The 20,517-nt window shown below is 52.5% G+C and overlaps 8 protein-coding genes across 8 annotated transcripts; 4 read left to right on the forward strand and 4 right to left on the reverse strand.

Annotated features, from left to right (window-relative positions):
- Window positions 1–732: 732 nt before the first annotated feature.
- COL26b_011508 (uncharacterized protein) lies at window positions 733–2,017 on the reverse strand (the record flags this gene model as incomplete). The annotated part of the gene is made up of 2 exons (XM_053184174.1): window positions 733–1,757; window positions 1,813–2,017. 2 exons carry the CDS (start codon window positions 2,015–2,017, stop codon window positions 733–735), a joined length of 1,230 nt encoding a protein of 409 aa, XP_053031871.1.
- A 1,269-nt stretch (window positions 2,018–3,286) lies between these two features.
- On the forward strand, window positions 3,287–4,115 carry COL26b_011509 (uncharacterized protein; the record flags this gene model as incomplete). The annotated part of the gene is made up of 2 exons (XM_053184175.1): window positions 3,287–3,712; window positions 3,762–4,115. 2 exons carry the CDS (start codon window positions 3,287–3,289, stop codon window positions 4,113–4,115), a joined length of 780 nt encoding a protein of 259 aa, XP_053031872.1.
- Window positions 4,116–4,544: 429 nt separating this feature from the next.
- COL26b_011510 (uncharacterized protein) lies at window positions 4,545–5,989 on the reverse strand (the record flags this gene model as incomplete). Its single annotated transcript, XM_053184176.1, has 4 exons — window positions 4,545–5,012; window positions 5,063–5,365; window positions 5,428–5,586; window positions 5,645–5,989. 4 exons carry the CDS (start codon window positions 5,987–5,989, stop codon window positions 4,545–4,547), a joined length of 1,275 nt encoding a protein of 424 aa, XP_053031873.1.
- Window positions 5,990–6,249: 260 nt separating this feature from the next.
- COL26b_011511 (uncharacterized protein) lies at window positions 6,250–9,436 on the reverse strand (the record flags this gene model as incomplete). Its single annotated transcript, XM_053184177.1, has 3 exons — window positions 6,250–6,347; window positions 6,834–8,512; window positions 8,565–9,436. 3 exons carry the CDS (start codon window positions 9,434–9,436, stop codon window positions 6,250–6,252), a joined length of 2,649 nt encoding a protein of 882 aa, XP_053031874.1.
- A 1,627-nt stretch (window positions 9,437–11,063) lies between these two features.
- On the forward strand, window positions 11,064–11,737 carry COL26b_011512 (uncharacterized protein; the record flags this gene model as incomplete). The annotated part of the gene is made up of 2 exons (XM_053184178.1): window positions 11,064–11,473; window positions 11,644–11,737. 2 exons carry the CDS (start codon window positions 11,064–11,066, stop codon window positions 11,735–11,737), a joined length of 504 nt encoding a protein of 167 aa, XP_053031875.1.
- Window positions 11,738–11,757: 20 nt separating this feature from the next.
- COL26b_011513 (uncharacterized protein) lies at window positions 11,758–12,936 on the forward strand (the record flags this gene model as incomplete). The annotated part of the gene is made up of 1 exon (XM_053184179.1): window positions 11,758–12,936. One exon carries the CDS (start codon window positions 11,758–11,760, stop codon window positions 12,934–12,936), a length of 1,179 nt encoding a protein of 392 aa, XP_053031876.1.
- A 716-nt stretch (window positions 12,937–13,652) lies between these two features.
- COL26b_011514 (uncharacterized protein) lies at window positions 13,653–17,651 on the reverse strand (the record flags this gene model as incomplete). Its single annotated transcript, XM_053184180.1, has 3 exons — window positions 13,653–16,296; window positions 16,405–16,615; window positions 16,664–17,651. 3 exons carry the CDS (start codon window positions 17,649–17,651, stop codon window positions 13,653–13,655), a joined length of 3,843 nt encoding a protein of 1,280 aa, XP_053031877.1.
- Window positions 17,652–18,402: 751 nt separating this feature from the next.
- Window positions 18,403–19,686, forward strand: COL26b_011515 (uncharacterized protein; the record flags this gene model as incomplete). The annotated part of the gene is made up of 1 exon (XM_053184181.1): window positions 18,403–19,686. The coding sequence occupies one exon, from the start codon at window positions 18,403–18,405 to the stop codon at window positions 19,684–19,686; it is 1,284 nt and encodes a 427-aa protein (XP_053031878.1).
- Window positions 19,687–20,517: the final 831 nt, after the last annotated feature.

Here is a 20,517-nt window from a genome sequence, read left to right on the forward strand (position 1 = left end):
AAATGTCCATCATGACTGACAAACTCTCCCACCGGGTTCTGAGTGGCCAAGACCAGACTGGACCCACAGAAGTTCCAGACTTTCCAGATTTTTTCCCAAAGTGTAGAGTGCTAGGTATTACACCCGGACATTGTGTTGTTTTAATACTGAGTCGATGACTAACTTGGTCATTGAGTACAAGTTGCTTGCCAAATTGAGCTTTCGAGCACCCTGTGGGATCCCCTAAACGATTTTCTACAACTAAAGCACATGTGACAAGAGGGAAGTCGGTTTCCGGTCATGGAAAAGACTTGGATCTCGGGCCCAAGGGTGCTTCCGGGTGTCCGCGTCACGTCGCTTCTCAGGATTATTCACCATGGCTGGGAACCACGAGTCGTAAGAGTAGGTCTGTTGGGTGGCTTATAAATAGGCCCGGGCCGGAGACTTACCGGATGACGCCGACCCGCCTCGCGACGCCGTAGTCCTGTAAAGCCGAAGGAAAGAAAAGCATTCTCAAATTCCAAGCTTCTGTGCAATCTCTGTTCCAGCAAGACGACCGAATGTCATGCTCCGAAGGCAGCTGGTGGCTGGTGGGTATTCATTGTAGAACAACCCAGTCATCTCTCCACTTGCATAGAGACCCGGGATCGGTACGTCATTGTGAGAAAGAACGCGCGAGTGAAGATCAGTCTTCACACCGCCGTAACTTTGTGATGGTGAGCTATGATTCGATTTTACTTGGGACTTGTTGGCTTACGTGAAGGTGAGATTGGGCGTGCAAGGGAAGCCGTAGAATGGGGCCTTTGCGATCGGATTCGCCCAGTTGGTCTTGTTTGGTTTGAGGCCAGTCGTCGCCTTGCCGTCGAGCTTCATTAGATCGAAACCCTTGTCATTGATAGCCGCATTGAAGTCATCGACTGTCTTCTTGAGTTTCTTCGGGTCGAGGGTTAGCGTCTCTGCCAAACCTCCGATCGTGTCTGACTTCTCCGGTGGCTTGTCTGTGGTTTCGTACACCCAGCTGCCTTTGAAGCGTTGCATAATTACCTCGTCGGTAATGAAGTAGCAAGACATGTTTTGATCTTTCCAAGTGTGAAGGGCCGCCATTTCAAATGTGGCAAAGAGATGTCGTTCACCTTCGTCGTAGAACCGCTCGCAGTCGTTGTTGACAAGAATGCCGTAGTTGTGACCCCAGATCACAGCATCCGGCTTGTCGGCCCGAGTATCGACAAGCTCGCAATGCATCCCATCGAAAGATCCGGCAGTATCAGCGCCAACCTCAAGACACATTCGTAAGCCCGCTCCCTTGTTATACTTCAAGCCTGGGGCAATCAGCGGCAGCTTGTGCGAATCACGCCCAATATATCGGGCCAACATCTCTTGGTTCGCCTCAAAGCCGCCACACGCAAGCATGACCGTGGGAGCTACAAGGTCGTGAAGCAAGCCGTCTGTCTTTTGAACTTTCAAGCCTCGAACGCATCCCGCATCAGTCGTCAGAAGGCGAACAGCCTCAGTCTGATAGAGAATATCGACCTGGTCGAATGCTTGGATGTGGCTTAACAAGTTTTGAATGATGGCGTTGCCACCGCCCTCCGGAAACACAAAGTGTTGGTCTGTGTTGAACTCCAGGAGAACGTTTGGTTCGTTATGATGTACGAACTTGACACCATGGTCTTCAAGATAGCGTGCTGAAAGGGGAGCCTCCTGTCTGAGCTTTTCACAGTAGTCTTCGTCTGCTGCCCCATTGCTAACACGTCTCATCTCCTTGACCCAATGGTCATCTTACAAGATCAATCAGCACTTAATCATTCATAGCGATTGAACAAGTCGACCTACCGAAATCCAAGTTCTTGTCCAGTCGAAGGTATGCCATGGTCCACTTTGAAGCACCCGAACGTTCACCCTCCTTTCCAGCTTCGACGAGAGCTACACGACCGCTCTTGTTCAGACGCTTGCATTCCTCCAGGAAATTGAGGGTCGTCATGCACCCAGCAAAGCCGGAGCCGACAACGACGACATCGTATGTTTCAGACGATGCCATATTGAGATTGAAACGTTGAAAATAATTTCAGAGGTTGACGAGAACACAGACAGCAGCAAAAAGCCTTTTCTGATTAATCCATCAGGCTCGAACAGACATGCCATCTCCGTAATGTATTATGGAGAAGCTTCGGATTACGTGGAGGATCACCCGATGTGGTGCCGGATCGAGAATGCCTGTGTAGCATGAGCTTGCGGGCACAAATCAAACTGCCGACTCAACTGCATGCGTTCCGTCATCGCATGTAGTGTAGCGTTGGCACTTTTATCGTGGTTTTCACCCAGGCTGTCTATCCTGTGACAGCCAAGAACACCGCTCTTAGTGTCGTTGGCCAAGAATCAGCTTCTATTAACAGGGATAGACGAGGGTGTCCAGCATTAACAAAAATAGAAACTAGTCAGGAATGGTCATTCGAATCCACCATATAGGCGTTATGGTCGCCAAGCTAATAGCTTGTTGCCTTATAGTGTCGTAGTTAGACTGAGCAGTTGGACACCGCAGACGATCTGGCCTAGCAAATAGAAAGGTGGATGGATAAATAAAAATGGAGGGAGGCAGACAGTTATAACAAAATGATGCCATGTGATGCCTCGTAGAGTCTGGTCTTAGCCTCTAGAGACCTGCATCCGTTAGCAGTTTTAATTGATGCGCACACACAGTTCGTGCTTATATCTTTCTGTAGCAGACCTTGGTCCAGCTGCTCGCGCGAACTTAGAGCGGCGAGCGATGTGGCCGCACCTGAGCGACATTTGGCGTCGGGAACAGGGATCACGAGAATTCATGCTTATTTCGGCCGAATTGCCCACGGCACAGGCCGAATGACAGACGTGGGCTCCCCCGCACTCTACCCCTCCTGGCTTCCCGTGGCCCGAGATCGTTCAAACCAATCTGGCAAGATCTGCGACAACAAGATCTTGTTTCCGCCCGAATGTTATCGCGGGAGAAATCAAGCCCTGACCCGTTCAGTGATGTCTTCATTTACGGTGTCAAATCCATTGGTGGAATGGCGTGGGGACATCACGGCATTGGCGCTTGGGTTGCCGTGATCGCTTCGTTCGGCGTAGTCTCCGCCGAGATGCGACTTTAACTTTGTTCGAAGGGGTTGACGCTCATTTCCCATGGATACATATGAGGCCAATTGCCCAGTGTGTTTACATCGTGAGATTAGAAATCTTTGTTGATCATCGTGGTTTCTTCTACTCCCGTTCATCCCATCTCTTAAGCTTATTTCCCCGCGTTCAAGTTGACGAAGTCTCCACTGTCGACAAAATGAGATTCCAAGGCATCGCAGCCACCCTGGTCACGGCTCTGACTTCTGTCTCCGCTGCTCCATTCGGCGAAAACACCGAGGTTCAAGCCCGCCAAGACACTAAGCCACCCTACTTCTTGCTGACCGGCGACTCAACCGTGGCCGTTGGCGGTGGTTGGGGAGACGGTTTCCTTCGCTACGTTCAATCGCCGGCTGATGGGAAGAACTACGGCAAGAGTGGTGCTACGACCGTTTCTTTCAGAGCCCAAGGCATTTGGGACACCGTGATTGGCGAAGTCCAGGCAAACAAAGATGCATTCAGCCCGATCGTGACCATTCAGTTCGGTCACAATGACCAGAAGGAGGCGGCCGGCATTTCGCCGGACCAGTTCCAAGCCAACCTCGAGACACTTGCGAACGAAGTCAAAGCTGCTGGAGGAACTCCGGTAAGTTTGCAGAACGATCATGGAGAATTGGCACTGACTTCATTTCAAGATCTTGATCACCTCCCTCACTCGCCGAGTCTTCAGCGGCGGCAAGGTCATTCAGAACCTCGAGACAGAGAGACAGAGAGCCATCGCGGCTGCTGAAGCCGTCGGTGCCATCTGTCTTGACCTCAACACCGCCAGCACCAACTACGTCAATGCTATCGGTAACGAGAACGGCCACAAGTACGACCTTGCTTCTGGCGATTCAACCCACCTGAATGTCGCCGGTGAGACGGTCTTCGGCCGCTTGGTTGCCGATCTCCTTCTCGAGAAGCGAACCGACCTTGCCCAGTACATTGCTGAGAACAAGGCTCTGAGTGACAAGATTGCGAATGGAGAGTTCGCGACTGGTGACGAGTAAACTTGGCGCGTACATGCATGAGATTGGCGAGCATTGTAAATGACAAGCTTTGATGGCACAGAGCATTGTGTTGTCTTTCTCTTCAGGATCAATATTCTTAGTCGTGTATGTAAGTATTTATAGAAAATGCACATAAGATCGTCTAAAATTTTCAGACTCCCACCTGTAACAACACCAGAACCGCAGTCTAATGATGGGAATAATGACCTAATGACGGCCTCATAGAGGGATAGGCAACTGATGGCCTTTGCGCCAAGTCTCGCCAAGTCTGATAGTAAGGTACACGAGTCCAGCGCAAACAAATTGAATGCCGCCTGATAGTGTAGACGACCATCCAACACCAATAGTCTCAATCAGCGGCAGACAAACCGCGGTCGACAGTCCAGCAATTAGATACCTCATAAGATAATGTCCAGCTTTTAATGTCAGTTAGGGCCCTTCACAGAGACGCAAAGGAGGACACTCACCCGAAGATCCGCCGCTCTGAGATTGTTGGATTACGTCGAAGATGTATGAGTTCAGGCTTGGGAAAGCTCCCATCTGAGCGACCCCCTGAAAGAACATGCAGACCACTGGCAATGGGATTCCACCGATGCGCTTGTCCAGTGTCCACCCGTACATAACCATAGATCCAGGGAGCATGAAGGCCAGAAAGATCAGACAGCTGCGCAGCCTGTCTTCCGGGAGACGGAAGCCTCTCTTCTGAATCCACTTATTGACAGTCCAGTCGGCCCATCGACCGCCTATCTGCGAGCCGACAAGATAACCGGCACCTGGTATAAGGTACAAAAGCCCTGACTGAAGCGGTGTTGTCAAGTGGAAACGCGGGTTGAGGACGTATCGAATTGGTGTAAGCAAGGCATACATGTTCCAAACCAGCGAGGAAGAAGCGAGGAACTAGGGTGGTTTAGTGCCTGGTTTGTAGTATGGAGGTCAGCCCTACTCACAACTAGAAGCAGATTCTTGTTTCCGTAAACCTTGACCACCTTGGTAGGGTTGCCCCAATTCCAAAGCTTGGAGATCTTCTCCCCGAAACCAAGGCCTTGCAGCTCCGACACCCTGAGTTGATGATGGGTTTCCGGGAGTGCAAAGTAGATGAATGGCAAGGCCAGCAGTGCGAACGAAGCCTGAATCCAGAAAATGACGCGCCACGTCGTATAAGTTACAACGATGCCACCGAGAACTGGGCCGAAGGCGGGACCGAATGCTACCCCAGAAAGAAACCATCCGAGAGATGTAGCGCGTTCAGTCTGTTGGGACATTCGCATTAGAAACCAACTTTAGAGAGAGGCATTCGTATGCATGTACTTACTGGGTGGTAGATGTCGGAAATGCATGTGCTTCCAAGAATCAAGAAAGCCGTTCCTTGGAAGGCGGTCAACGCTCGAAAGAGGAAGAAAACCTCCAGTTGAGGCGCCAACGCCGTACCGATGGTGAACACTAAGAACAATGCGACACTGCTCAAGTAGGCCTGCAAGTACAATTTCTCAGCGACGGAGTTTTGCACCTTTTGTGGTTGTCTGACATACTGGTCTGCGACCAAAAATATCTGCGTACGGGCCCCAGATGAACGCCGACAGGCCCATAAACGTTAGGTACACGGCGTTGCTGATATTGATGACCGTAGCTGATGCCTCAAACGTTGAAACAATCTCAGGAACGGCAGCCAAGACGCTTGTTGTGGACATCTGTGCCAAAAAGCCGCATACAGCTGCAATCCCGGTGACGATGCGCTTTTGCAGCGGCTTCAATCGGGAGTAGACGGAAACTTGGACGCGGGACTGGTCCGGGTCTTCGCCGGACCCGAGGACGGGGTCGGGGCTCGCAGGCCGGACCTGAGACTCCGTGGACGACATGTTGCGGTCGGTGGACATGGCGCAGGGACTCGAAAATGGCGTGATTGTCTGCAGAAACTTTTGCAACAAATACATTTGCGGACGACAATAAGTACGCATTAACCTGAACAAACTACTTGCCGATGTCGGTCGGCAAAACACGTCAAACAGGACGGCAATTTAAGAAGTGCCCGACAGCAAGTGCAGTGCAAGGTTCAGGGGCGGGGATCAGCGCTGTGTTCCTGAGCAAGTCGCATTTTTAGCTGACGAACCCCAGATACAGTGGCCCATGCAGCGATCTAGTGACTCAACTTCTGTCTCAATTGAGTCAACTTGATGGACTTTCGGTCCGCACCCCGGCCAAATTGGTTCTTGCCGAGCAAAGCAAGCAGTAACTCTTTTAATATTTTCCTTTCAACTATTGATAGTAAGAAGCAGACATCCTCTGTTCCAGCCGTGCGTCTTGCAACACGATCTTGCTGAGTGAGAAATATCATCATGTTCGGCGTTCCGTCTCTTAAAATAACATCTCGACGAGAAAATAAAGTTACAATTACTTCGGTAATGGCGTCTTTGCAACGTTTGTGTATGTGTACATGTATTGACAAAGGAAAATGGGGTATAACCAGCTTTAGGCATGATGTCCTGACCGAAATTTGTTCCAACGCTCTACCACCTCATCTCTTTTCTCGGGTGTTGACCTTCTAAACTCATTAATACCTTGCCGTAATCTAATTAGTAGTATCTCCGCCTTAAGCTTCGTAAGGCGATGTTTTGACAGCTCTTTCTCTATGCCCTTGAGAGTGTATCCGGGCAACCCAAATATAGCTGAAGGTCTTGTTAGTAAGTCTTCTCGATGAAAGAAGAGAAGTTTTGAACTTACCAGCAAAAATGTTACAAGTGAACCCTCGATTACCCTGCCACAGACCTTTGCCAAAGCCCTTGATGCCTCCCTCTTTGGCACCCTTGTATGGTCTAACGACAATCCCCCGGAACGCGTCCCACGTCCCCAGCGCAGCCTCCTTTCCGGCAGTTCGCAGACCGCTACCCAAGCCGGTGATCTCGTCTCGCCTCCGCACGTCGTGGCTGAACGCACCGTACGACGGATAGTTGTGGAAACCGTTTGCGACGTTGTAGAATACCGCGCCAGGAGCTTTGAGCCCGGCCTTGGCGACCTCGAGACCGTAACGGCCTGTTGCGCGGGCGACCTCCTTCACTCTACCGCGTTGGCGTTTCTGGTACTTGACGACCGACGACTTCCGCCTGCCTTCTGGCGTCTTTTCCAGCATCGCTATCTCGGCGTGGGGATCGGCGTTTTGGAGAGATTTGCTCGCCATCTTGAGGGCGATTGTGTTCATCTGGGAGGGCGATAATGTGTTCTCGCGGACGACACACTTGAGGTTACCGTCCTGTGTTTGGGTGACGGTATTATCGGTCTGTTGATCGCTCGTGGTGTCGGTACCTTCGCCAACGGACTTCTCTCGTTCCTGCTGCGCTTGCCCTTGCAGATCTGGTGTAGGCTCTATGTCTTGAGTGGCTTCCCTTTCAGGGTGAGCGTGTAGACGTTGAGAGTAGTCGGATGTCGCGATTCCAATGGCAGTGAAGAAGCCAGAGACTGCGGCTACCAGACCGATGAGGGGATGTTCCGCACCCTCGTCAACATACCAATGCTTGTGCCTGAGAAGTTTGACGTCGTGCGGTTTCATCATGCCCTTATCGACAAGACACCCGACTGCGAAACTGCTCAGGTGCGCACCAGACTTCTTATGCCTCCAAGTCGCAAGTCTCTCAGGGCAGACGTCGCACCGCATTCCGTCCAGCACCAATCGCTCCTGGATGTCCTTCGCCGTATCGCCAGCGCCGTCTTCCGCTCCAATTCGCTCCGCCATCTGCTGCACCGCAACCTGCACCTCTGGCTTCAGAGCAAATGAGATGCTGGCCGCCAGTGTTTCGGCTGTCATCTCCTTGAAGGGCACCGGCATGGGTCCTGCTCCAGCTCTCGCGATCATCTGGCCCCAGAAGGGCTGGTCTCCGAAAAAGGGGACGACCACTGTGGGACGACCTGCTGCGATGCCTGCTGCAGATGTTCCGGCACCTCCGTGATGCACAACAGCCGAGACGCGCTTGAAGAGCCAGTCATGGGGGCAGTTGCCGATTAGATAGATGTTGTCCGGGACGTTGTCGCCGCCGCCGACACCACCCCATCCTTTTGACACGATAGCACGTACTCCTGCGATCTTGACGGCGTCGAAGATGAGTTGGGTGAGCGCCTTTGGGTCATCAACGACAATAGAGCCGAAGCCGATGTAAATAGGTGGCGGCCCAGCCTCGAGGAATTTCGTGAGGTCCGGTGGAGGTGTGTACTTGTCGGCCAGAGATAAGAATGAGAAGCCCGTGATGTTGATGTGGTCGTCCCAGTCGGCAGGCTTGGGGATGAGCGATTCGGACCAGAGGAACGTAAAGGGAACGCGGAGTCTGGGCAGGAGTTGACAACCCCATAGAGGTGAGATAGGGTCGAGGCTAAGCGTTTGAGTGCGGAACTTGTTGATCAGGTCTCCCAATCTATAAACGTGTCAACAGTCTGGTTGTCAAAGGCAGTCTTGGGGTGACAAACCCTTGCCATGTGAGAAGCTCCATCATGATGAAGGACAGATAGTTGGCAACGCTGGTGTCCGCCTCGCCGTAACTCATCGACGCAAGAGGGTGGTGGAACGCTTGCGTCGGGCACCAGGGCATAGTGAAAACCATGTGTAATGGGATGCCTAGCTTCTCAGCACAGTGAATATGCGCCATTGATGGTGGATTGGCGATGATCGTGTCAGCAACAAAGAGGTCGTCGGCGTCTTTCACGGTCGCGGCTGTGACACGCTCCCCCATTCCGTCACCAGCCTCAATGCAACTCCTCCAGCACCCGTCGATAATCTCTGCCATCTCTTTCCTCCTTTGCCCAATATCGCCTGCCTTGACACTCTCACGGCTAGGAAGCAAACCTGGATTCTTCACCATGTAGGCCATGAGAGCCTCCGGGTCTCCACCAATGCTGAAAAATTCGACCCCATTCGACTCGACAAAATCCTTGAAGACGGGGTGAGTGCATATTCGAACGCGGTGCCCAAAGGGGGGTTTCATGAGTAGTTGCGCGATTGGGATGAACGGCTGGATATCTCCTCTTGATCCAACGATATGAATGGCGATGTTCAGCCGTGGACTCCTCTGCGGGGGCTCCCTTCTCAGGTTTTCCAAGATTACACTGGTGCGGCGTCGCGCCAGAGCCTCCTCCAATTCTTCATTCTCATCCCCATTCGGCCCAGCTTTGAATGCACCCTGAAAGTCCTGATACCACCTCGCGAGTTTCTGGGGATTGGCGTGGAACCGGACCTTGACTCGTCCATCGTTGCCGACATTGCCGGATGTCGCCGTCTCTGACCTCTCACCATGCAGCGCGATGTGCCCCGGTCCATTCGATTTCATGCGACTGAGAGCCATGATGGGGATTGAAGCTCAGGTCCACAGACCGAGCGAAATGCGAATCCTCAATGCTGGATTTCCGGGCTCAATGGGCGATGAGGGTTGTTTTATTCGGGGGCGATGAGGTTTGGATGAATCTGAGAAGCTCAGCTGCAAATCCCGTCGCGCTGACTCGGGGGAATCACGTGTAGTAATCAAAAAAATGTCCCTCGCATCCATCGTATCCAGCCGCTTTCATCCGCGCACTTCGCCTTAAACGTCATAGAGGATCCGTTTTTGACATTAGCGTCGTTTGCATATTAATTGTTGCAACAACAAACGCGCCCTGAGTGCGGTAAGGTTTACGCCGCTTGCATTGGCGGCCTTGGTGGACCCCTGCCCCCCAAAGATAATGGGCCATTGAAAAAATTCTAGATTCTAGAACGACGGACTGCCCATGAACTGCCGAAGCCTCGGGAGACTTGGTCGCTGATCGGACATTGGCATCTCCCGGCCCGTTGCTCCCACAGAGGGCAGAACCGGAAACAGCCACCATCCGGCCGATCCCGCCCACTCCGGGAATAATCGAGACGGAAACAACGGAGTCGGTGCTTTGGTGAGGGCCGACACTGCGATGCCGATGGTCCGAAGACCGCCAAGGCGACCGCAGAATGCGACCGGGCGCTTCGGTGCCTCGGCAGTGTCGCGAAACCGAGGCTTCGGCACGTATGACCTGCAATTGAGATGATCTCCAAATACTGGGTCGTTGCCTCCATCGTGATCGTGAATTATTCCTGGAACCTGGAAAGTTGTCAATCTTCTTGCTGATCTGAGGAGTCCAATGACCAACTCTGGCGAGGTGCAGACGGGCGGGAGCAAAGTCCGTCATGCACCTGACCCAAACAGGACGTTCGGTAAGACATTTCCAACATGGGGCACTGAAGAATATTCCGGGCACCTGCAAACCCGCCAAATCGACCGTAAAAAACTCGACGACATTCTACCATCGGTCACTCGCATCAAGATTCACACTCAACGCATCGGCATGTAAGTGGCGCTGTGATCCCGTTGCTCGGCCGGGGTGGGACGGGAAGGCCGGAGCGATGTGGGTCCTAGTTCCCCCGAGACTCCGACGGACCCAAACCAGGCTGGAAAGAGCACGCTTCCGAGGAGCCTTTTGCGCCTTGAACGCGTTCCTCATGTTGAAGTCCGTTTTACATAGGAGTAGAGCAGGTGGCCCTTCATCCAAAGCGATCCTCGAAAACTTACGATTGAAATCGACCGCTGTCCAGTTCTGACGGCTGAGGTTAGTTTATCCCTCATAATAGGGATAATAGTAATATAATGGCTTATACTGCTGCTTATCTACACCTAGAGGGCGTTCCTGTATAGACTTTAATGTCATACCTAACTAGAGCAATGCACCCACATACGTTACGTATCTATTGCAGCTGACACATATCCGTCGTGCTAGAGGTATGCGCAACCGCCGTGCCACACGGGGCTTAGGCACACGTGCCTGACACCCTCCCTGGCCATCTTACATCTGGCACAACGCGCGCCTAACCTAAGGGACCTTAGAAAAATCCGCCACTTTGACAGCATCCAAGGCACGCACTCGCTCGCTTCTGCTTTACCACAATATCCAGTCCGTCTATCCCCCACGATGGCAGCTTCATCCACCGCCAAGCTGCCGCCACTCGGCGTGGATGAGTCACCTCAGCCGTACTCCTGCGAGATATGCCAGGACAGGCTGCTATTCGCATGGCACTATGTCGACAATGTTGACCAAGGGTGGTGGGAAGAGATATCGGACCACAACTACTATGCCACCGGCAGGGCCTACACATTCAACATCTCCTACGGCGAGGCGCTTGAGTTGGCCCAGGCTGGTTGCAAGCTGCTTGCGTGGCTCGTGACGCTGCACCGTCCGGACACCTGGGACGAGAGTTGGCTTCGTGCGTACTACACGAGCCCGCCTGAGATCCACATGGTTCTTGACTGGGTCAATGACCTTGATGATCATGTTGACGGTGGAGATCCTTCTCGTCAGGTTGTTGTGTGTGCGGAAGAAGGGTAAGGCAAGCCGGCGGAGTGTACTGCAAGCAGTATGTGCTTACTCCTTGGTACCAAGAGACATTGCTTTCGAAGAAATCAAAACGAAGCTACCGTCCCTCAACCCACTATCAGAGGATGCCTTGTGCAAACTCCGACACTGGTCACACGAATGTGCATCCAAACACCAGAGCTGCATCGAAGCAGAAGCTGCAAGAGCCAAGCTCGATGCTGGATTCAACATCCGGTCAGGGCCTCGTCGCTTGCTATCATTATCTGGAGTAGGCCCGAAACTAGTAGTCAAGATGGTCGAGTCGTCCCAGCCAGTACAACCTTCTTATGTAGCCCTGAGCTACTGCTGTGGAGGTGACCAGAGAGTCAAGCTGCGCCAAGTCAACATTGACAAATGGCGCAAAGGGCTTCCTTATGAGGACCTTCCGCAAACGATCAAGGACGCGATAACGGCCACTTTGAATTTTGGGTTATCTCATCTCTGGGTGGATGCTCTATGCATTATCCAGGATTCAGACGATGATAAGGCACAGGAGATCTCGCGCATGGGCGATATATACGAACAGGCCCACTTTACTATTACCGCCGCCCGGGCGAAAATGGTCGAGGAAGGATTCCTGCATTCTCGGACTATCGCAGGCGAGAGAGGATTCCGGATCCCATATCTCTGTGTGAACGGTGATCTGGGCTCTGCCGTGTTCTGGACAGGCAGGGCAAACGGTGAACCGGAACCGACTGAGACGCAGGCTTGGTGCTTCCAAGAGTCCATTCTCTCACCTAGGGTGCTTTACTTTGGGACGCATAACTCCAAGTGGATATGCGCAGAGACGCGAAAGCAAGACTCCAGACCTCTCTACGACGGCTGGATTGGAGACTCAAGCCTGAATCTCGAGAGTATCAACAGCAGCAGACATTTGGTCTACGGCGTAGAATGGACCGCTATGGCTGATTCCGGGGCTTTTTACCATGGGTGGAGAGATCTTCTGCAGTACTATTCCGTCATGGAGGCCGGACAGCAGCAGGACAGGTTGCTGGCTATGTCGGCCATTGCGAAGAAGATCGGTGGGATCGCAAAGGACAGGTACTCGGCCGGAATCTGGATGAACAGACCAAGTGATTCACTCACCTGGGTTTCCTACTCCGGCGAAGCCAAAAGGCTGACTGACTACTTCATCCCTTCTTGGTCGTGGGCATCTCTATCGGGAGGGGTCGGCTTGGAGAGTTCCTATCCCATGGAAGAGTTCTCCATCCAGCACTTGAAAGTTAAAAGCCAGATATCAGGTGACGACTTCAGTGCACCAATCGAAGCACAGTTGAAGCTGCAGACGCTGACCTTTCCAGCTCACGTCCGCAGAAATGAGGAGTTCGGCGGAGACTTCTTGTGGGACCTAGCAGTTGGTGAAGCCGTTGATAGCCAGCTGTATGTGGACGTAGCTATCGACTGCACGGACTACAGTGCACTACTAAGGTAAATCCGCTAACCTTAGATTTCAGGGTTTTCACAAACAAAAGTGTTACGACCCGTTAGGCATAACACGTTGGAACAACCCCGCCCGGGATCTCGGCGGCTAATGCGGAGCATATGTAAGCAGTAACACAGGTGTAACCAGGAACCATCGGGAAAGGAAGAACTATGGTACAGGTCACGTGACTTTGGAAACAACACGGATACAGGGCAAAGATGGATATGTTGGATATGTCCGCTATCTTAGCTATCTATGGATATGTTGGATACAGTAAAAGGCGTAATGGGTTTCGCGGAATTTCATACACAACATCTTTTATAGTGGTGGTGTGGAGCCGTGGCTTGTGTGGCTTAGCAGCTCACCCCCGTAGCCGGCCAGTACTCAAAGCCCAGGCGTTAACAGAGCCAGAATCCGAGAAGGCCAGAAATGGACATTAGTAAGGGAAAGGCAGGAAGTGGAACAATAGTAAGAGGACAGAGTCAGAAACGGCTTACCATTCAGCCATCAAGGACCCATCCAGCCAGTCTAACCTATATCAATGGGATGAACAGTCAAATACGTTCGCCTTCAAGAATGACATTCCATACGACTTACAGCGGCGCAACGAATGCTGCTGGGCGCATTAAACTGAAGTGTGTGGCGACAGATCTGCAACTGTAAAACAGCACGAAATTCATTATAGGTCTCTATGTCTATATACAAGCATCCAGTGTTTGAGGGGATCATGGAAACTCATGACTGCTTCCCCCAAACTCTAGTTTCCAGGCCGATAGGGCCGATGCGGAAGACATGGTTTTTGGATGGTCCGCACCAAGAACGTTCTCTCTCCGGCGAAAGCAGTCTTGTAGCAGTTGTATCGCATCTTCCCACCGCTCCAGATCTTTCCAAGTGAAGGCAAGACTATGCATGCTCGTCAGCGTCGCGGGATGCTCCTCTCCGAGCACCCTCTTTCTCGTCTCCATCACCCGCACCTCCAGCTCCTCGGCCTCCTTCCATCGGCCTTGGTTCCAAAACGTCGACGCCAGGTTGGCCATGCTCGTCAGCGTGTCGGGATGCTCCTCTCCAAGCACCCTCTTTCTCGTCTCCATCACCCGCACCTCCAGCTCCTCGGCCTCCTTCCATCGGCCTTGGTTCCAAAACGTCGACGCCAGGTTGGCCATGCTCGTCAGCGTCGAGGGATGCTCCTCTCCAAGCACCCTCTTTCTCGTCTCCATCACCCGTACCTCCAGCTCCTCGGCCTGCTTCCATTGGCCTTGGTTCCTGTACGTCGACGCCAGGTTGGCCATGCTCGTCAGCGTCGGGGGATGCTCCTCTCCAAGCACCCTCTTTCTCGTCTCCATCACCCGTACCTCCAGCTCCTCGGCCTCCTTCCATCGGCCTTGGTCCCTGTACGTCGACGCCAGGTTGGCCATGCTCGTCAGCGTGTCGGGATGCTCCTCTCTAAGCACCCTCGAGCAAATACTTAGTTCCTTTGCTTGTAGCTCCTCGGCCTCCTTCCATCGGCCTTGGTCGCTGTACGTCGACGCCAGGTTGGCCATGCTCATCAACGTGTTGGGATGCTCCTCTCCAAGCACCCTCAAACTCGTCTCTATCACCTGTATAAACAGCTCCTCAGCCTCCTTCCATCGGCCTTGGTTCCAAAACGTCGACGTCAGGTTGGCCATGGTCGTCAGCGTGTGGGGATGCTCCTCTCCAAGCACCCTCTTTCTCAGCTCTATCACCTGTATAAACAGCTCCTCAGCCTCCTTCCATCGGCCTTGGTCGCTATACGTCGACGCCAGGTTGGCCATGCTCATCAACGTGTCGGGGTGCTCCTCTCCAAGCACCCTAAAACTCGTCTCTATCACCCGCACGTCCAGTTCCTCAGCCTCCTTCCATCGGCCTTGGTTCCAAAACGTCGACGCCAGGTTGCCCATGCTCGTCAGCGTCAAGGGATGCTCCTCTCCAAGCACCCTCAAACACGTCTCTATCACCCGCATGTCCAGCTCCTCGGCCTCCTTCCATCGGCCTTGGTCCCTGTACGTCGACGCCAGGTTAGCCATACTCATCAGCGTCGAGGGATGCTCCTCCCCAAGCACCCTCTTTCTCATCTCTATCACCCGCACGTCCAGTTCCTCAGCCTCCTTCCACCGGCCTTGGTTCCAAAGCGTCGACGCCAGGTTGGCCATGCTCATCAGCGTGGAGGGATGCTCCTGACCTAGAATCTCTGCCCGCGTGCCCACAGCCTGTTGAACCATCACCTCCGCCTTAGAATAGTTGCCAAGCATCACCAAGTACCAAGACACATTTGTCAGTAACTTGCCCCATTCTAGCCGGTTGCATTCTTCTGACGGTTCTATATCTAATAGGGGCTGTATGTGGGGCATCAGCGTTTGGCACTGCTGCCACGTTTCAAATACGCCCGATGGGAAGTGTTCCGAGGCTGATTGAAGAAATAGCGTCTTCCATTGGTCAGGAGAACCAAATTCTGAGATCCAAACTTTGGTGCAAAATTGCACTAGCGAGTGCATCTCCAAGAGACCCGGCGTAGCTGTTATAGTAACGAGTGAGTAGCCCCGGAGCACATCCAGGTCATCCTCAAAGTCGACATCGCTGGTTCCCCCATCCTCATCGCTGCCCTCTTCAGAATGTATGTCGCCGCTGCCATAGTTGTGCAACATATACTCGGGGATATTTTGAGCGTGGAAATAGCTCATTAGCGATAACATGTTCGCCGCCCGCGGCTGCTCTCGTTTGATCTGCTCAAACGTCACCTGCCACGTTACTACGACGGAATTGGACACCCCGTCATATCGACGGATATCCCCTCTATCGCTGCGAAGAAGAGTGCCCTTTCTTTTTTCACTCTTCTGAAATTCGTCCAAGTACGACAGAATGGTCACCCGGGGGCTTCGTTTGTTGATATACGCCGCTGCCTGGTTTACGGCGAGAGGTATACACTCAAGGGTGCGGCTCAGCCGTAATGCGGCAGCTTCGTTGACGTCCCGGCCTAGTTTCTTTTGTAGTAGCTGCAGAGCCTGTTCGTCCTCCATTGTTGGGACCGTGTAGATCATCCTGACGTTACCTGTTAACCTCTCCGCAGCGTCTGAACTGCGCGATGTAATCAGGATCTTGCTGTTTTCTCTCTTTGGTAGATAAGACGTTATTAGCTTCTCGCTATTACGCTTAGAGAACAACATCTGAATGTCATCCGCATTGTCGATAATCATAAGCCACAGGCTCACATCCTCTCGCTGTAGCCAGTCGCGGACCAGCACCAGGATATCGACGTCAGGGTCGTGGCGACGGGGAAGCGTTAGGACGTCTGCTATGGAGCGGTAGGACTCTTCAAACGTTGCTTTCGTGCTGCCATGGACCCAAAAGACGCTGGTTTTAGGTGAAGTAGCGTGTAGTCGGTGAGCGAATTGGATGGCCATTTGGGATTTGCTGCCGCTTTTGTTAATGCACACCCTTACAACAGCTAGCGTGACATACCCAAACCCGCCCATACCCACGAGAGCGAAGCGACTCTCAGGTCCAGCATGCCGCTCTTCAATCCATGTCCAGATGTCGGACCGGTTCACAAAGTCGGGATCGGAAGGAAACGGTACGACGAAATGAGGACTGCGGGCAACAGAGAGATCCTCAGCCTTGTCGAGCTTGAGATCCTGTAGTCTCTCTTTGAGGTCGGAAAGACGACGTTGAACTATTTAAAATTAGACTACATAGTGTAGACTGAACTTGTAATACTAACTGGAATCAAGCATTTCGCCAATTGGCTTCTCAGCTTCGACACTGGTTGGTGCAATTTGACGCAGAAGATCCCTTGCATACGCTGCAGCCATCATGGCCGCAAAGCCTTGCCACTCCTTGTTCTTGTGCGAGTCGGAGTAGTCACAAATCCCCCGGATGACCAGGCAAGGGAAGTGGTTCATCAGGCCGGCCGCCTCCATCTCAAAGCAGAGAACATTCCTTTCCGCAGCTAATTTATCCCGGATACGCGCGTCCTTCATTAGTTGATTCCCACTGGCAATCAGGCCGTAATGAATAGCGGGATCGTCGTCCTCTTCGTCTCGTTCGGGTCGGGTTATGAGAGATGCAGTATTATTGCCACATGCGATGTCGCATTCGTCGGGTGAGTTCGAAGGATGTAGAATATGAGACTTATACAGCCTGTCGCTTGCTGGGTCCGGTTGTTTGTATTTGCTCCGCCTCCTGATCTTCTCAAGGTTCTTGTTTACATCTTCAACAAGCCGGTGACCCTTCATTTCATACGTGGCTTTCAGCGTGGCAAGAGCCGTTCGCAGCAGCACCGGTGGCTGGTTCAAGAATCCGGTCTCCTGGAACGAGCGGTTCTGGATGGTTTTGCCGAAATCGTATTGGAATACCCCGCCATGTCCGCCGCCTGGTTTGCTGACAACAATATCACCAAGTCGTATGTCATGCTTTTTGCTTGGAGCACCGCCCCCTATGCCAACCATAAGCCCAATGCGCACGTTCGGGAAACTATGGAGCATGTCTTTGGCTACCGTTGCTGCTGAGGTCGTGCCATACTCTCCTTCAGGCAAGGCGGCAATGACGACGTTATGGCTGCCGATGCTGCCCAGGACATAGCTGTTGCTGTCTTGTTGGGCGACTTGTCGCGGACCTGCATGTTCCTCGTCAAGGAAAGCCCTGGCGGCAACGGACTCCGCCGTAACGGCGCAGATCCATCCGACCGTGTAGATTTTGGGATCAGACATGACCGGACTTCGTTGTAGTAAATGAGAATACGCGGATGTTCAAATAAGATGAGTGGAAGCGAAAGGAGCAAGGCGTCGAAGTAAGCGCGGGCGGATATGCTCCCGTTTTTGTTCGTTGGACATAAGATCAGGCTGGCGCTGGTCTCACCCGCATGCGAGTGGGTCCTTAGGTCATGCAACTGGTTGGACTAGATGATTTGCGAAGTGCTCACCGTCGCGCGGTCACTGCCTCTCGAACGAAGCCCGAGAACCAATTAGGGCATCCCATGATATGTAGGCCTGCGGCGGTGCATTGATGGCTTGTCAACAAAAGCCATGGCTAGGTTGTAGATTGGTGAGTTAAGAACGATTGGATATGGGTGGAAGTGGGCTCAATGCGGTGTCCTTTGAGAATGGCGGGATTAGAAAGACGGATTTGAGTGCGGAACAGCTTTTGCCCTGTGCGTCGATATCGCGACTTTATACTTTACTAGGCTGTCAGCCGTTCATCCCATCGGTTTTCTAACGATCAGATTAAGCTTGTTTTGATGGAGTCTGCAATAACATAGTTCATAGCTCTAGCCGTGGTGGCTCGGAGCCACGTGAGCAAGGTGGGCCGCAAACCCGCAGAAACTAATGGAAATCGATGGAAACTTGTCAGAAGGGGCCACGTTGCTTTTCCCGCAGCCCCGTAGCCACCGACATGGAAAGACGCTGTGTGGCAACTAACCACCCCGCCTCAAACTAGGTCAGTTCAATACGGCATGCCATCATGGAAGCCTTGGATCTTAGCTCACTCGACGAGGAATATTCTATCAGTCATGGAATCCCCGAATTCCTGACTTCCAACAGTCTCAGAGAAGGACCGGCCGCTGCGCAACCCAGCTTAACCGCCGAACGAGTCGGCTCCGTCGCTGAACAGAACGATCAGCCAAGTGGTGATCGTGCATTACCTCTTCTCCGACTGAGTGATTGGGACAGCACCAAACAGTACGACAAAAACAATCCTGAGTGCATTCACTATGATTTCCGGTGGAAGGTCTCCCAACGTGAGAAGATCCGAGCAAGGCAAGTCTGTTCAGACACAGATCTCGACCAAGTTCTAGCCCCAAGCGATTTTTGGAAGATCAACTTCGAGTCGCGCCTTACGCTCCTGCTGAAAGATGAGAACAAGTTCCCAGCAGATACGTATACGTGTGAAGAAACGATTGTCGACGTATCCATCGAGCGAAGCCGTCAGCGCGGCCTGAAGAAACGGTTCAAGGGCCTAGAGATCGATTGGGATATCCTGGATAGCCATGTGGAAGGCCTTGGCGCCCTGTTCAGCAAGAGGAGGAAGATAACTTTCGGCGTTGAGTTTATCTACAAGGAAGCCGTAGGCGACCCAACATCTAACAAGTGCAAGAAAAAGGGACAAAATGCCACCGAAGCACAAAAGCTTCAGAGAGCGGCCGATGCCGGTCTCTGGGCTCGGGTCTACAAGCATCATCGCTGCAGAGGCAAATACTGCAAGCAAGGACCACATTGCTGGCTTGACGAGCGAGGAAATCATCACCGTCTACTACCGAGGCATCTAGAAGAGATTTTCAACCATATCAAAAGAAACATAAAGGAAGGAGAAACAGAAGAAGACGTGGATGTGAACATTGAGATTCCATCCAAAATCCTCGGGGATATACTCAATGACAGCCGCAAGCGAAAGGCAGAGGACCCGTTGGACTGCCGAACCTGCAAAGCACACACTTCTTCCGGTAGGCTTCAAGATATGGGTGGAACAGACTTGCGTGAGGACGGTGTGGAGGTTGAAGGTGATAGGATGGACAGGCTCAAAGAATACTGCGATTGGGGCCTGCAGCAAGTCAAGAATGACGAGTGGAGGGAGGCTCTGCAGGCTGCAAATCGCTTTGCTATGGACCAGTTTCTCGAGCTGAATTCCGTTCTGAAGCACCCGAAGGTGGCTGCCGACTTGATGGTGAAAGGTGGAGTCAAACCGGGCATTGCGCTGCAGTTCGTGAGCAATATCACTAAGTTCCGACAAGAAATAGAGAGGATGTGAAGAACGGACGAAGATCACCTACGTTGCATGCGTCAGTTTATTGCTATGATAGAATTTATTCAGGTGGCTGCGTGATTGCTATTCCCGCATGATGGAAGTGACTCTCGGCCATATCAGCATCATCTCCAACCACGTCTACGCACCACTCCAAGAACATTTTGAACTCCCTGGCGATAAAGTCTTCATTCTCGTACCACTTTTTCTTGATGAACTTTTTGAGAACCCCGAAGTGCTCCTCAATTGGGTTGAAGTCGGGTGAATATGGTGAGAGGAACTCCAATACCACACCTGCGTCTCGGCACATCTGCATAATCCTCTCTGAATGATGCCAAGACGCGTTGTCCATGACGATCACAGACTTTGGCTCTGGGTACCTGCCACAATGGTGCAGCAACTGGGCAATGAAATCCTCGAACAAGTCACTGTCTGTTGATCCTTGGTATACTCGCCTTAATACGATGCCATCTTGTGCGTACGCCGGAAGGATGTGCCATCTCTTCCCACGACCGAACTTCGTGGTCTCTACCGGAGAAGAGCCCTTCGGAGACCAACCCCAACGACGGTATCCCGCTCTCCTATCGCAACCAGACTCGTCAACAAAGACAAGCTGATAGGACTCATACTGCGAAATCCGATGCAGGTAGTGGTCTCGAAGGTCGTCGTCCCGTTGTTGGGCGATGCGACGGATCGTCTTTCTCGTCCAACCCATTGATCGTAGCGTCCGCCCGATTGATCGCTCCGATATTCTGATACCGAAGCTACGATAGAGGAAGTCTGCCATCTCGCACCGATACATGTACGGCTGTTCAATTAGTCTATCACGCAGTGCTT

This window comes from Colletotrichum chrysophilum (assembly GCF_026319265.1).
Source record: "Colletotrichum chrysophilum strain AFK26 chromosome Unknown scaffold_142, whole genome shotgun sequence".
Classification (NCBI taxonomy): Eukaryota; Fungi; Ascomycota; class Sordariomycetes; order Glomerellales; family Glomerellaceae; genus Colletotrichum; species Colletotrichum chrysophilum.